The sequence below is a fragment of the Parasteatoda tepidariorum genome, chromosome X2, assembly GCF_043381705.1.
Source record: "Parasteatoda tepidariorum isolate YZ-2023 chromosome X2, CAS_Ptep_4.0, whole genome shotgun sequence".
Classification (NCBI taxonomy): Eukaryota; Metazoa; Arthropoda; class Arachnida; order Araneae; family Theridiidae; genus Parasteatoda; species Parasteatoda tepidariorum.
This window is the reverse complement of record NC_092215.1, coordinates 10,916,425-10,934,165: the sequence shown is the minus strand read 5'-3', so window position 1 is coordinate 10,934,165 and position 17,741 is coordinate 10,916,425. Positions and strand designations below refer to the sequence as shown.

The 17,741-nt window shown below is 29.5% G+C and overlaps 1 protein-coding gene across 4 annotated transcripts in view; it reads left to right on the top strand.

Moving 5' to 3' along the window:
• LOC107449143 (glutamate-gated chloride channel-like) overlaps positions 1-17,526 on the top strand; it is a 337,741-nt gene extending 320,215 nt beyond the window's left edge. For 2 of the 4 annotated variants that reach the window (XM_016064935.3, XM_071188004.1), the window contains exons 9-10: positions 1,542-1,966; positions 6,672-17,526. In XM_016064935.3, coding sequence (XP_015920421.1) covers positions 1,542-1,966; positions 6,672-6,899 — 653 coding nt within the window. In that variant the 3' untranslated portion in view covers positions 6,900-17,526. The remainder of the gene's footprint in view (positions 1-1,541; positions 1,967-6,671) is intronic. The other 2 variants (XM_071188006.1, XM_071188007.1) reach the window with 1 other exon arrangement.
• Positions 17,527-17,741: the final 215 nt, after the last annotated feature.

The following is a 17,741-nucleotide window of genomic DNA, read 5'->3' as shown; positions in this document are numbered from 1 at the left end:
ATTATGGGAGGTTTCGCCGTTTTTTGCTCTATTTAGCGCAAAAAAGTCCTCCATGAAGGAAACTTTCTCCCAATTCTTGCTCGAAGAGTTTCCTTCTCTTCCAGATTATGTCCAAAATTACAAGGCTGAGGAGTTGAACATAAGTAGTCGTAATTCCAAACTTGGGTCGGCTTTTCAACGATGGTTGCAAAATAAAATAAAATATGTATAGTATGCGCTACGCAGAGGAAGTGAATAGCGCATGGAAATACATTTTACCATTAATTCGCTCCATCGGTCAGTGGGGTTTTTTCTTCCATTTTCCTATTTTTCTCTTTCGGCTGCTGTGGTTTTCTCTAGTTTTTTTTCTCTCACCGTTATTTTAAAATTTTTCATTGGAAGCTCTTCGTTTTATATTTCAAATAACTTTTGTTTCTGGCAATTCACGTCTGGCAAGTCTTGAAAATGGAAGCCTATGTTTGAACGCTTGGAATATGATGTTGTCTCGATTTAATCCTAACCATCTAGACCCTAAATATTTGAAGCAAGCCACAAATTTCAAAGTAATACCCTAATTTAGTTTTGAAATAAGATGAAAGCAAAAGAGAGCCGATACAAATATGATTTTAGCAGCCGTTGTCAAGGCTATAATAAACATTTTTATAAATAGATGTCTTTATTTTTTAATCCCCTAATAACCTGTTGTGCAAATTTAAACCAAGTTGTAATTTTTTCTAATTTTATTAATTATTACGTCCTTAATTTTTTAATTATTATGTCCATTATCGAAAACATTTTATTTCCTACCAAAATTAAAATGTTTAAGCAATCAAAAAGCTAAAATACTCTTTTAAGAATGTAGTATTCTTTAAAAAAAATGTGCCTCCCTTTTTCTGTATTTGCATTACACTTTCGTACTGAGTGTTCGGTACATCAAATAAGACAGATAAATAATAAATAAAAGATAAATACCAGCTCAGAAATACCATTGTCACATTGGAAAAACGTTTTCTTTCTTTTTTTACTTTCAAATTTAACTTTTGTCTTGTAAAAGTCAAGAGTAGCCACACGCAACGAATTGATTTTTTTTATTTTTTTATTTGCATGATTATATCTTTGTTTAACAAAATTTTAAACTTAGTTATGCATAAAAATATTTTTACTGTCTTTCCACGAAATGGATTAAGTTAAGTTATCAGCAACGAAACATAAAATATTCTTCTTGCGTATTGCAGTTTTTAAAATATTCCAAAAATCCTGATATAATGGGGATCGTGAATTGCCTACTACTGAATATAGACTCCTAAAATAATGCAAATTTACCACCTAAACCAGTATTTAAAAGTGCATATCCTGTTCCACTGGAAAATTTCATGTCCTAAAAGCAACGAAAACAATGTTGAACCCTCTGTTACCTATATTCCAATACATGGTATTTCGATTTAATACACATTTAAATTATATATTATTTTGAAATAAAAAGTATTAAATTAATTAACATAACATGTAGAAAATGGTAAGGAATTAAGATAATCTTATTAATGATTATTTTATTTCAACAGGAGAATACAGTTGTTTGAAAGTGGACTTGCTCTTCAAACGGGAGTTCAGCTACTATCTAATTCAAATTTACATACCATGTTGTATGTTAGTCATCGTTTCCTGGGTGTCCTTCTGGCTGGACCAGAATGCTGTTCCCGCACGTGTCTCTCTTGGAGTGACCACATTGCTGACCATGGCGACTCAAACGTCAGGTATTAATGCATCTCTACCACCCGTCTCCTACACCAAAGCCATTGATGTGTGGACTGGAGTATGCCTCACTTTTGTATTTGGCGCTCTATTAGAGTTTGCGCTTGTCAATTATGCCTCGCGCAGTGATGCTCATAAAAAGAGTGCCAAAGAACAACAGAAAAAGCAGTGGGAATTAGAACACGCAGCTCTGGAAGCCGACCATCTGGAGGATGGAGCGACAACATTCGCTATGGTAATTTCATTTTGATTTTTATATCTCTACTAGCCCAGTCAAATTAGACATTTGGTTTGAACTAATTCCCAAAAAGCAGGAAATATGATTTTATTCCACTTTGAGCATCCCAAATAAGAATATTATGTGCTGAAGTGAGATAAATTGCTAAGACACCTTACCTCTAAACCAAATTTATTCTATATCATTCGATGTGGAATTTGCTACTCTACATGATGCATTTTTTATATATTATGAGGCAAAAATTGAAAGGAAAACTTAGTTTTTTTTGGTTCTCTAAAACTGAGCCTACTTCAGAAACCATCGCAAGCTCATATTATACTTATTTGGGAAAGCGAAATAAAATAATTTCCAGATTTTCGAGAATTTGTTCGAAGCACGGTGCTTTTTCGATCTAATTTGACTGAAAGTACAAAAAAACGCCGTTTTATTATTTTACCCTCTTCCTTCAAATATCCTTCATTACATGAAAGTAAATATTTTTACTCTGCCCGTACAAATCAAGTTACAATCATATCCCTTGTACATTATTTTGACAAAAGTATCCCGGCACCAACAGAAAATGCCAAAGAGTCATGTTTACTACCTTGAAATGTATGTGGGCATTCTAAACAATGTTGTTCCCACAATTCCATGGCAATATTTTATTGAAGGGTCATTTTTTTCCTAGCAGGATTATTTCTCCATTCACACTTCGAAATATGAGCAGTCATTCTGTAACTAAATGGATGTTAAAACACTGGACTGGTTTTCTCAGATCCCTTGTCTAATCCCAAAAGAGCATTTCTGAGAAGAGTTAAAATGCGGATAAGTTCAGGGTTTGGGGTACTTTCTGTGATTTGAAATATTCTGAATGTTTCCTACTTCTAAGTATCAGCATGCATTCTCCTTCCGAGAAACATCCTGAAAACAATTTTTTTATTTGAAAAACAAATTATTCAATGGAACATTAGCGTTTCTTAAGCTGATATTTATTGTTTTGTTTGATATACTGAACACTCTATACTGAAGTCTTGTGCAAAAACAAAAAGGAGGTGAAGCATTTTTCAAAGAAAATTGAGTTTTCAAAGAATATGATAGCTTTTGCATTGTATAGACCTTTAATTTTGGCAGGATAAAAAAACATTTTATGAGATGATACTTAAGAAGGATACTTAGAAGAACATAGCAATTCTTGAAATGTATGTGGGCATTCTAAACAATGTTGTTCCCACAATTCCATGGCAATATTTTATTGAAGGGTCATTTTTTTTCCTAGCAGGATTATTGCTCCATTCACACTTCGAAATATGAGCAGTCATTCTTTGACTAAATGGATGTTAAAACACTGGACTGGTTTTCTCAGATCCCTTGTCTAATCCCAAAAGAGCATTTCTGAGAATAATTAAAATGCGGATAAGTTTATAAAGTCTGCCAAATCGACCACCCACAATGCTAGTACTCACATCAGTTGTGATAGATACCAGGAAGTCAATTTATTTGACAACTATTTGAGCATTACCTTATCTGGTTAAGCATTATAAATCTTAAATCTATTTCTTCTTGCATAATTTCAATGCAACACCTCGTTGAGTTAGAAGCTGAATTGACTCTTTAACATTAAGAAGATACGTCATTTAATTTTATGCAAAGTACGATAAAAATATCATTAAAATATCATATATAAGTTGCTAGATATGAGAGCTACTAAGTTGGTTTCAAAATTAGCTTTTTTTTCTTCTATTTTTTCATAGAGTTTATTTCTCGGGTGTCATTTTGCATATGATTTGCTCCAGTTTCATTTTTCCTGTGAGACGCTGTTTGTTTACCTTAGAAGAAACTGTGCGATTTTGTATAAACAAAAGGCGTTTGATTCATATATCAAAACCAAAAGGGTTCTTCATGTTCCGTTTTTGTTGGCGAAGCGTTGCTAAGACAAGTCTTCAAGTTTCTCAGATACCTCGCTGCCCATATAATTGGAGCTTCGATACTTCGGGAAGGTAGATAACGCTTCTATCGCCAAAAATGTCACCGGTATTGCCAACATTTTTGCCAAATCGAAATTAGTCCCGATGTTAATGAGAACACTTTTGATTTCCCTTCATGTCTGCTGTTAAAATACGTTAAATCGCTAGTTGTAATGTGGATTATTTAGAAAAGGGAGCGTGGTAAACATACAATGATTAAAGATTCATTATTTTCAGCCTAGCTTGTGTTATACAAGAAGTGTTATACAAGAAGTAATGTTATACAAGAAGTGCATATTTTCAAATGAACATTTTTTCTGTTGTTCAGTATAATTTCTGATTCATGAGTGAAATTTGTTTGTTTCTCTCTCTCTCCTTCTCTAAAATAAAACTGCTTAAAACAAGTTTTAAAACTAATATCTTAATTGTCTGTTGATTAAGTAATTTGAAGGTACTAGAAATTTGTTCCATTAAGAAAATTATTTTTTACTCCCACCAAAGAGATATTGCCGCGCTTTGTTAAGGTAGTCGAGATTTGAACTACATACAAATTGTTTTGAAGAAACGTTGAAAGGGGAACAAAATGTAATAAGAATCTGCTTTACAAAGGTTGTTAACTGCAATTTTCGTTTTTTTTTTCTCTTTAAATTGCAGTATTAAGTTAAAGAAGACTGGAAAAAAAAGAATAATCATTTTGAAAACTTTATTCAAGAAAACACATTTTTCTTAAAAACATGGTCAGCAGTTGTATTGCTTTTGCGCAAAAGTATGAAACAAATAATGTTGATAATGATGAATATAAGAGAAAAGTACTTTCCATTAATACTAACTAGATTTCAACATTTAATTGACTGATGCAGGAAGCTTTAAGTTACCCCTTATTCAAGCAAATTACCTCCATGCTTATGCTAGCCTCTAAATTTAAGGTTATTGGTGAATGGAAGCTTCCCATTTTTATTGAGCATTATTACTGTGTTCATCAAATAATATCTTCCTTCACGGAATTCCTTTCACAATCCTGACTACAAACATTGTTAGTTTGAATGTTTAATGAGTGATCGAGTAGGAGAGAGTTGATTATTTATGATCAAAGCTCTCTGATCAATGACGTGATTGATTATTTTAGTTAATTTTAGCTACACAAGACAAGAGCCTATGTTGCTACATCACATGTAAACTGCCCACTCCATATTCATCTTAATTGAGTTTATTTTGTTTTTAATTCTAACCCTTTGTATTTTATTAACTGAGTTTATTTAGGTTTTGCATTTTACCCAAGGTGGCGTTCTTAATTATTTTTACTTATCTTTAAGATATCGATTATATTTTTTCTAACTGTAACCAATTTAAGTTTAGCTCACTTTTTGCGTGCAGTTTACCAGTCACTCCAGGATTTGATTTTGCCCCAGAACGTAATTTTTTCTACTCGTCGAATGTTTCCTTAGGTACTCTCCGCTGTGGGTCTGAGATTTACAAGATTTTAAGGAAATCGAGAATAATAACGTATACACATAAAGGTAAAATAATTTGAATTTATAATTACTAATGAGTTAAAGAATTTTTAGAACTTAGAATTACACCATCTGGAGTGAGCACGCAACTATCCTCGGAGTTGGTGCGATCTCTACTTTTTTTTAAACTTACGCGTATTCAGATGGAAAATAATTAAATAATCCATCCAACATTTAACCATAGAGAAAAAAAAGTAACCGATCAACCAGCTTCCTGGGAATCATCGGTCCTCAGAATCTTTGATACGATGCTGATCGAAAAATATTAGATAAATCAAGAGATATGGCTTCTCCTATTTTTGAATTCTCTCGATTAAAGTTGGTTTTGATTAGGACTGAAATCAAAAGATTAATGGAAGATTGAAGCAGATAATGAAAACAGGATCATAAACAATTCAAAAATTCATTTCATTCCAGACCTCTAGGTTTAAAATGAAAAGAATATAGTTATCCAAGTGACATATCAAGTAAAATCGTAAATTCTGCATTACTGAAACAGGCCACGGGAGCTAAATATTCCACGACCTGCCTGATCAAAAGCCAATTCGAAAGTTATATTTAATCAACGCTTTTGAGTGCATGCAAGATCGATTTTAGGCTCGTTACCGAAAAAAAAACACTGCTCGCAAGGGATTAAAGTAGAAGAAACTTGCATGGTACGTCTTAAAATAGCACCAACGGCCCATTTTTGCGTGTTTATTTATAAATAATTATTTTGTTTATCACAGAAAATTGGCGTTAAGACATGAATTTTGCTGTATAAAAATGTCTCACTCAGTTTTTAAGTTCATCTTTAAGATTATTTAGTACACTCCTGGTCATTGGCCAATAGGTCACTAAGAAACGACCTTTTCAATATCTTTAACGATGCAGTCAAAGTCATTTAGAGAAGTACACATGTCCAAACAAGACGCAGTTATGATTGGTACGGAATTATATAAAGCACAATCAGGGGAGCTAATCAAACTAAAATTAATCAAATAGACTCGGAGGAAATCCAGTCCATTTAAAAGCCTAAACAAACCTGCACCAATATTAATATTAAATGCCCATGTCAAATCACAGTCGATATTATACATGGGAATTCTTAAATACTAGCAACCTTGCTGTTAATACCAGCAAACCAAACTTTGTAAACCGAGAACTGATAGCGGAAGTAAACAGAGTAATCTGTTAGTCTTTCCACTATCAGTTTCACTAAAAAGAGACGTACTGTTGTAATTACTACTAAAGAGTTCTTTTTTTCAGAAGCCCTTGGTGCACCATCACGGTGATCTGCACGCCGAGAAGATGCGCCAGTGCGAAGTACACATGAAAAGCCCCAAGGTGAATCTATGCCGCCGGTGGATGAACAGGTTTCCATCACGTTCAAAGCGCATTGATGTCATTTCGCGAATTTTCTTTCCTCTCATGTTTGCACTCTTCAATCTGGTCTACTGGACCACCTACCTTTTCAGAGAGGATAAAGAAGAATAAAAAGAAAACAAATCAAACAAAATGGAATTCATAGTCACTAAACCTTGAATTCACGTGAAAAACCCATTCTCTCCAAACCCTTTATTAATCATCTGTTACTCATCAATTACAAATACATTCATAATCGCTTGCATGTATATACTTATGTATCAGTATTCTATGATTTCATCGAAATTTTACAAACCCGATAAATACTTTTACGAAACAAGTTTATTTCATGATTATTTTCGAAAGTAATAATAAAAGGTAATTTATAACGAAAGAATCCATTACCCAGTATTTTCATACGTAAATTTTACAGTAATATACAGTGGGTTTTTCACGAGAAAAATCAAGTAACTAACATTCCTATATAAAAGGAAAAGAGACAAAACTGAATGCTTGACAATTATAAACCTATTTAACAGAAGGATCTGAAAAGACTATAATACGAAGATTGTACTTCAGAATTGCTCAGAAAGGGTATTTGTAATGGATATAACAATTGGTTCTCAGAAAGTCATTAGGATAGGTTGATAATCATTCATAAAACAGTTTAAAGTTTGTGAACGGAACCTATAGTGCGCAGTTTTGAACTAATCCCCTTCAAATATGGTGTTCCATTTTTAAAGCCAAATTTACAATCATGCTTCCAAACAATAACAAAAAAATGTATGGAACACATTGCTTTTATGTACATAACTGCTTTATAAATTTCTATTTATAAATATAGTGTATCTCAAAAGGACACTACGGTTTTAAAATAAAATATCACTAAAAGATGAAAGATGTATTAGTTAAATTAATAATGAAGATGATAATTAACCTTTAAAATCCTTCATACCTCGACACTAGTATCTCTTTTAATAAGGTTTCTATTGCATTTTCATCAGTCTTAAAAGAACTCCGGTGCATCACCGTCAGAGTTTCAAAGGATAATTATCCTTCACACCTTCACCTATTTGAAAGCAGTACCACTTAATCAAACGCTGGCAATATACGTTGTAGCATTACCGATTCTTAAATGATAACGTTGTTCTCCTCAAGCTGGAAAAAAGTCACTAATCATTAAATTAAAGTAGGAAACTTTTCTCATTTTAAGCAATGATATGAGGAAAACAAATATCAACATTTAAAGTCAAGACTCTTGCTCAGAAATATTGAATGAGTACGTGTTTGTTTCATAAATCAGCTTTCTAAAGTCATATAGTATTGTCTAAATTTTTAAAAAATTATACTGGATATTCAATGCATATTTCCTAACATTTCTCAATGCAACTATAGCGTACATTGCCATCTATCGGTTACATTTAATACTAATATTATGAATATGATGTGTCAGACTTTAGTGACACATTTTATACTTACTTGAGTCTAATATTTTTCATCTCATCGTTATAGGCCATAGAAGAAACGAGCCAGAAGCAAGAAGAGCATTCAAATCGACTTTCCATACATTTGGGTCTGCATGCGCACACCACCTCTGCGCATGCAAATACAAACGTATAGGAATTTGCCTCCTGTATGTCTCTTGCTTCCTGCTCGCTCCTTCAGCGAGCGTTCAACCTTAGAGTTATTTTCTTTTAAAACTTGGGTGTCACTTCCGTAACACACAGTGATTTAAGATCCAGACAATTTGATCTAATTTCTCAAAGACAGGCAATTTTTTTTTGTTTTTCTGTCTTTATATGTCTCGTTATTTAAAACTGCATACAAAAGTGTCCGTTCACGACATAAAAACTGTGCCACAAGACTGAAAATTACATTGTTCTAGAAAAAAAATGGTGATCGTTGTAGAGATATCAAATTGAGTGCCAATTTCGTCATTGTCGTGACGCAATCCAAATATTAATGTGTATAGTATCTGTTTTCTGTAGTGAAGTTCTAATTATGGAACGCGTAGATTTGAGAATTTTAGAAAACAGTAGAGCGACTGAGTGGGTTTTGTATACTCGTCAAAATGTTCATCGGCATTTCTCTAATGTTCCTCCAAATAAATTTACGGAAATTAAAACAGATATAAATCGTGGCGTAAGCGATTTAACGGGGATTTTTCACGGAACATTAAGAATTAAAGACATCTTAACTCAGTACCAAAATTTGAAACAATTCATATTTATAATGCTAAGAAAAGCTGCTTGGAAATATTTTATTGCAAATTTTTTAAACTAACAATAAATCTTGAATCAAAATGCTTTGAGTTCTTAAATATAAATCATGTGCAAACAAGTATAGGATATCTATATATACAAGAAATAGAGTTTTTAGACCCTCCTGTATTATCAAATGATATTAGCCCTTTGATAGACATAATTTAATTATACTTTGTTCTTGTGGTTATATACTCAAGAAAGTAAAAGAAAGTTATCAAAGTTAAGGAAAAGAGATTTGACACAGCAAAATTTACTAAATATGAGTTTATTAAAAATACAGTCAAACCTCGATTTCACGAACTTAGATAATACGAATTTTTCAATATCAAGAGAAAAAAAATTTGAATTCCCTACACATCTGCTATGACTAAAAATTGATTTTAACTGATTAGAAAACGAAGCGTTCTGTCGGGGATCCTCAGTTTCATGAAATAATTTTCATCAAAAATCACCAAAAATTTTTCCCCGGATTTCTAGAGAATTAGCTTTTTTTTAAAAAAAAATTTCAATACTTCAAAACTCTTCTTGAAGAATTGAATAACGCATTTCTTGAAACCTTAATAAAAAATTACCATGTTTTAAAGAAATCGGTGGAATGATTAATTTCGAAAGTAGTAGACATGAAAGACGTTTATATAGACAAGAATATTTGTACATAAAATAGGAAAGAAATTACTAATTTAATGATTATAAAAGAATCTTATGCGCATTAAAAAATAGCACTTGTTGAAAATGATATTGTGATTGGAAAGAATCAGGAATATTAAAAAAGCCTAAGGATCAAACAAAGGCTATATCAGACAAAGCAGAGAAAATTTTGCAAAACGTAAAATTGAATGAAAAATCAAAGGTTTTGGCATTGTTTGGATTAAATGTTTTTATAAAAAAATGCACGTTGAGCAACTTTCAAAATGTCAGTACAGCTAATAAAGTGACTACGTTGTTTAAAAATATTTGATTAAAATGTTCATTTTTCGATAAACCGAATCAAGTTCATAAAACCGAGGTTTGACAGTATTACATTACTTACTAAGTTTTTCTAGAATTAGAAGTTAAAAATACATAGAAACCTCTAATACCTTACGAATTGTAGGATAGTTCATAACTCAAATCGGATTTTGTTCAGTTTATAACACTCACATCTCTACTCAAGCGCCAATATAGAGCTTTGAGCTCGTTAGTTAAAAAACAGGATACAAAACAAACATATCCAAAACGTTATTTTATTTTAGAAATAGAAAATGGAACAATTGCAGATTATTATTTTTAATTATGTGCAATGAATCCTTTCTAAAAGGTATAATACTTCAGGGATGATCCAAAAACTAAAACTTACACTTTTATGTCAATAACAAATATCGATCCATCAAGAAAATAATATTCAACAAGATCTAATCAACTTGATGAATATTAAGTAAATGCCACAGAACGAATAACCAAAACGCATCATATTAAAAATGAGCTTACTTTATTCGTTGCACATCTTAAGAGTAATTGAAACACGAAATAAAAGATGAATGGTAGTTACAGATGCTTGGAAGCATCTATTTTTTGTGAAAAAATGAAAATGCAAGTCTTACGTCATTTCATAACAATTTATGCTAGCAATCTTAATAACAAGCAACACGTTTTTTTCTCTTATAAAATCGAATTCAGCGTTGAGTTTTAAATCTGATTCAAGCAATAACCTTGCTATGAAAAAACACTCCATATTGAAATTTCAGCAAAACCAGATTTTTATTTGCTTAACAGCAGATAAAATTGAACTTAAAAACAATAATAGCCTTTTTTTACTTTACAAACCATTTTTTTTTTATTTGAAAAATATTTCATTTCAATGGCGAATATATCATTTTAGTCTTTAAAGGATTAAATTTAAAATTTATCAATTGCAATATTTCACTATTAAATTATTAGTGGAAAGTTCTGCGAGATCAAGAAATCTTTATTAAAAAGAAAGCTTCACAAGCCAAGTGAACGCAATCAAACTATGATTTGAAAATGCTTTATCAGCTGTGACAACTAAATTAAAAATTTAATTTTTTCAAAGGGATTTACAAGTTTCGCTTAATAAATAATTTCCAGATAGATTTTTTCGAAAAATATGCATCGCGTGTGTATGGAGAAGGTAATGTTTTATAGCATATTCTGGCAACTCTCTTTAAATGTCCACTCGCAGTTGTTCAACATTTTTACACTCAGTCCTCAAATTTTTTACACGTATCTTTACTTGTTAAAAAATTTTATTTTTCAGTATCAGTACATATTTATATTTAAAATACGATTAAATTAGTTTAATTAGAACAAAAATATAACAAATAGAACAATAGAGTTTAACCGCAGTTTATTTTTAAAACATAATTGTTCAGACACCACAAAATAAACAATATTGTTTATTAAGGTCATCATTCAATAGTAAAAGTTAGGAATTTTTCTAATACAGTTGATAAAAAAGCGAAACACTTTTGAGTGAGTAAAATTCAAATTAAAGAGGAAATTCAAGTAATTAATATATTATAATTTAGATCGATGTCATTAATTCTTAATGTTCGATTAAAATGCCAAATGCTATAATTAATATTAATTTTATTAGTACTGTTTATGTTTGGAAAAGATACAGGACAATAATGACCCTAATTGTGAGAATTGTTATTTATTTAGAAACTTGGTAGATTTACTTTAATGTCGGCATTTTGATAACTGTCTAAATAATCTACTACTCAAAATTACTTATTTTGAGTCAGAAGAATTTTAGAGACTTTTAACCGAAAGAATCTTCAACTGAAGATTGAAACTGAATTGAAGCAAAGTTTTGCATTAAAAATGATCCTACTTCTTACCAATCCGGTATTGGATCTAGAATTCTACCAACTGAAAGAATTAAGTAGAGATCACTGCAAAACTTTGCTTAAGAAGGGTTTTTCTTTTAATGATTTTTTTAACATAAATAAAAAGCAATAAACATTAGTTGATAGTTTCTATATTATGCGGGAGAGAATATGAGTATTTCATATGAAACAATTTTGGTTCCAATTTTTTTTTTCAATCTCTGTGACAGCTATTTTAGTTAATTTATTATTTATATTTCAAAGATTCTAAGTTTATTTGAAAATGTACTCGCTAATTTCTGGAGTCTTTCATACGTGTAGATAGTATATATAAGCAACCAAATTGTACAGAGCCAAATTCTGATATACAGTTGGTAGAAATTTCATCCAGTACCGGATTGGTACGGAATTTGGTTCTCAGTGCCCATTGGATTAGTCCTCAACATTTTGATAGAAAAACAAAGAATTGTATAATAACCAGCCCAATTCCTTCCTCAGTGTTCAAAAAGAAAGACCCCAGTTTCGCAATTGTTAAAATAAATGTAGTTTTTGAAGACGCTGAACTTTGAAGATTATTTTGACAATGTTATAAAAAAGAATATTTCTTCCCTAAAATTATAAGCTCAAGATGATGTCATACTAATGATTCTGGGGTCTTTCTTTCCTGTGAACTAGTTGATAAACTTATTATGTGAAATCTAGAATATATAACACGTCGTATTGTGCAGCGATTTATAACAACCACATCCTTGTCCGTTTTAAAGTATAACACCCTGAAGCATGTTATGTGGATTTTGTGAACAAAAATGCTTTTTTGCGATTATTAGCTTAAGTATGTATAATGTTTTATATTGATTGTAAACAAATGAAGTAGTCATTGCATCAAGCAAAGTATATGATTGTCAAAGTTATAAATTCTCTATTAGAATGAACAATTAAGGAACCCGAAGTGTCACTCGCAAATCAAGCTGAAATTTTTTATACAGTTTTTTTTCCTACAAAATAATTTGTTGAAAACTTTGTGTGTTGCAGAGAGAAAAATTGTAAGTTTGAACCCAAACACTTCACCAAGTGCGCGATAAAAAACAAACTTGAAAAAATTGAGATATCTAATGAAATATTAATTTCAAATGATTTCTCATTAGTGTCCTAAGTTAGCTAATACATTTTTATTGTTTAAAAATGCCTGATAAATGCAAACTTTAAATGCAAACTTTGACAAGAAATTTTGAATTCTTTACTCAAAACAATAGATATTATTATTAATTTATCTTTAGCCTTTCGAACTATATGCCCAACTGGAATATTTAAAATGAGAAAAAAATATTGTAAAAATTAAAACAACCTTCACTAACCAATAAAGCCCTTTCCTTACGAAATAAATTGTACTGCATTAAAGGAAAAAAATATAATTTTTGATAACTAATAGCTACTTTAAAAATTGCAAAGTAAAATTTACAAATAATTTCAAATCCTTAAAAAAACTATCAACAAAACATTCAGCCCAATTAGCGAGTAATACTTCGGGTTTCTTTCCTGTAAGAAAGAACCTGATAAAATGTTTCTCTAATTATTTATTTTAATATTTTTGTCAGTGAAAACTTCAGTGATAAAATTTTTTCGCATATAATAAAAATATATATTGTATGTTATTTTAAAGACGTTGTATACAAAACTTTATATGTTTATGCATACAATCAAAAGTATTAATTTTCATATTATCATTTTACGATTGCGTTATTTAAAACTTAAAGTTCCCCTTCTAACAGTTGAGTTAATTTCAATAATTTAAAACATAAAGCAATCATTTAACGTTGAACTTTACTTATATTTTGCTTTATTGAAATACATTTAAAAAAATATATAGGAAATTGTTAATTTAAATTTATTTACTTTTTGTTGGAATATTATAAAAATATTTTTTTGCTAATGACCACTTAGAATCAAATACGTTTTATTTAAACTTTTTTACTTATGTTTCTATCTTTAAGATGCATATTCGTTTATGAATCTAATTTGATTAATTATTCACAGTATACTATGAAATATAACTGTTTTCCTAAAATAAATATGTAATATCGTTATACAGTTATCACCTAACAGACAATCGGTTTAAATTACTCTGAAAGCATTAAAATAGCAGTAGCTTAAATAACTTTACAATATAAGAGAAACGGGTTAATTCAGAAGGTTAATATTGTTATGAAATATTGATATAATTAATATTTGTATAATATCAATATAATATGAATGCAATATCAATATAATTATCAATATAATTATAATATCAATATAATTAATTACAAGTTATAAGCTTAATTTTTAAACGATATTTTAAATTGTTTTCACTAAAGTTTTAAACTCTTATCCCTAAAAAAACATATATCATTATTTCATAAATGCATAAAAAATTTTATTTATTTTGAGCGAAAATATTAAAGTTGGGTACAAAAGAAGTTTCTTGAATAGTATTGTATTTCCCTGAAATCGAAGATCTGTACATAAATTTGTAAATTTTATTTTTTTAGTCATTATTATTTAGAAATAATATTGCTATTATTTCATTAAATGTTAAAGTTTGTTATTATTAAACTAAGAACAGCACTGGTCATAGTGCATAAATACTTTTAAAAAAATTATTTTATTTCATTTTTCCACTAAAATATAATTTTTTAAAATTAATGTGATTGCTTTAGGGATGTTTTTTTTTCTTTTCTTTTTTTAAAAAAAGAATAAAAAAGAACGATTAATCATGTTTTGAATTGAAGTATTAGAAAATAATTTAATTTTAAGCCCTACTTTATTCACGGAATATTTTAACTAATTATTTTTTTTAATTAACGATAGAAATGCTCTGTATTTAAAATTTTTAGAATCATCTTTCCCATTCATATACTAAATGCTATAAATAATAGCTTTTAATTCCTCCAAAGTTTTGAGTCAGAAACTATTCAAAAAGCGTATTTAAAAAATGCGCATTTAAATTTCTAAATACGATATTTTATAAATAACACGTTACCGAAAATAATTTTGGCATTTCAAAATATGTAATTCAAAGGTATAATCAGAATTATATGTTATAAGAATGTTAAGCTTAAGGAAATGTTTATTTTTAATGACCTTTGTCGAAACTTTTTTTTACATTAAATAAGGTTAAAAAACCGTTTAAGTGAGAATTTAAAATAGCTTTCAACAATGAAAATTTTACCTAATATTTTAAGTGAAAAATAAAAAATGAAAGAAAAAGTCACAATTGCAAATGCTTTGAATTTTAACTTATTTTGATTTTTTGGATTATATAAAAATTTAGGGTCAGTAAAAGCACTAAAATATTTGAATATGCCCGTACATTAATTTTTTAATTTAGTATATGCGTTTGTGCAAGGAAGCAAATTTAATTTTCATTTTTATCGTGTTTGTGCTTTTGCTCTTTGTTAGATTTATTAGCGCTATGTAACAGATAACATCGAAGAAAGTGTTTTATAGTACAAAACTTTTTCCCAGTGTTAGGACTTGAGACCTTGAAATCGGGTACCAGGGTTCAAGTTCAGCTTATACAGTAAATTGTTTAACTTATTTGCTGTGTAACATAAATATCAATGTGTTTGTGTTTGTTATATAGTTTTATCATTATCTCTCTTTAAATGCTTTCATAGCATTTATAGTTACCCGGGTTAAAGTTACTAAAAATTGCACCACATAGTCCACAAAAATGTATTAATATCCCATATACGAATAAAACTTCCGAAAATACTTAAATTTTATATTCAATTTAAGTTACTAATAATAAGGTTCATGACAGATAAAATGTTAATGGAAAAAAGCTGGAACAACTGTTGGTATAGTCCCTTTTAAGAAGCGCAATATTGAAATGTATATTCAAGCATAAATTTCAAACGATATCTGGTTAAACTTTTAATTTATCTATTAAAATATCACTTTAAAAATGTTTGCAAAATGCGGAATTATTTTTAGTGTCTGCAATCTAAGCATTCAAAATAATTTAAGTAACAGAACTTTGCATACTCTTCATGAATCATACAAAACTCAAAATATCTTGGATTTTGCATTTATTTTCAATACAATACTCTGGTATATTTCGGTATTCTTTTAAGTTTCATAAAAATCTTAAATATTTCAATAGTTTTATTTTCAGAACTTTATATTTCGTGTTAAAAACTATGACTAAGTTCGTTAAGCAATGCAAGATTTGTTTTAGATTTAAACGAAATTTAGTAACTTTTTAAACTTCCTTAAACTCCTAGTTAATACATTGAAATTTTTATCATTTGTTATAGTTTCGCAAGGCACGAAAAAATCTTTTAAGAAGAAATACCATAAAATCTATTGAAGTATACCATTTTGTGCAACATTTATTGTCAGAAAATAAGTGTATATCCTTAAATCTGTAATTTTACGAGATTTCCTATCATATTTATTGTCTTTTTCAAAAGCATTCAATGATATTCTAAGGACAAACAAAGTCAATATACTATTTAAAGAAATAATTGTTTGTGAAATCTGTTTTTAACTACAAGTGACCATTCTTCATTTTATAAAAGTTTGCATTATTTAATATACACAAATAATAATAATTATATAAATTTCCTCGAGGCGTCGAAGGACATTTTAGAGGAAGGATACTATTTAACTAATTAAGTATACTATTTAGAGGAAGGATACTATTGAACTAATGAAGTATACTATTTAGAGGAAGGATACTATTTAAAGTAATAATTGTTTGTAAAACCTGTTTAATAATTTACATAAATTATAAAAATCACAGGAATTTCCTCGAGACGTCAAAGGACATTTTAGAGGAGACTGACTATACAGCGGGAGAATGTCAGATTTCTCTTTGTCTTGCAAAAGTTTATTGTTTTCTTCCAAAGCCTCCAAAGATATTCTCATCACAAATAAATTCAATATACTATTTAGCGAAATAATTGCTTGTAAAACCTGTTTTGGATTTCAAGAAACTTATATTCGTTTTAAAAGAGTTGGCCTTACTTAATTATTAAACATTACGCATACTTAATTACATTTGCATTATTTAATTATTAAATTTCCTCGAAACGACGATGGGCATTTAAAGAACTCTATAAAACGGGAGAAAGTCAAAATTCTCTATTTCTTACAAAAGTAATTTAGATTTAAAATTAAGGGAAAAGTAAGTGCATATAAACCTAGAGTAAACCATGAAGTTTCAAATTCTGAAGAAAAACAATTCAAGACTTAAAAATGTAGCAAAAAAAAAATCGCGCAAGGAAGCTATCCTACAATTTTTAATTTCCATTTCACATTTTGAAAACATTTTTCCTTATTTGAAACTTCTTCGATTCGCATCCTGCCTGAACTCATCTTTCTATAAAGTATGAAGTTTTAAATACTGATGGATCTGAAGCAGAATTGGCCATGAAAGGTTTTTCCCACGGTTCAGCGTCCTTCCCTAAGTCAAAATTTAAATTATGATGCAATATTTTTGTTCCGTTTGATATAGAAAGCAAAGAGCATTTTAATTATAATAAATTTACATTTTAGTCATTTCTTGCAGAGTGATTAAACGCACATAAAATGAAGTAAATTAAAAATTAAGTTATAATTTTCGGAAAGATGTAAGCAACTTTCATGTTAGAAGCAAATTCAAAATGCTCAGATCAGGGGGGGGGGAACTAAATGTACTTCAAGGAATATACTCAACTAGTATTCAAAGTACACATTTTAATCCTCCTTACAGTATCCAAACATTTTCAGATTATGCATGTGGTGTAAGTGTTAGAATTTTTTAAAAAAATATTAAAAGAAAGTACTAAAAATATTTGTAAATATGTAAAACAACCTAGATAATTGTGTATCGTAATCCATTAGTTTCTGTGTGGTGT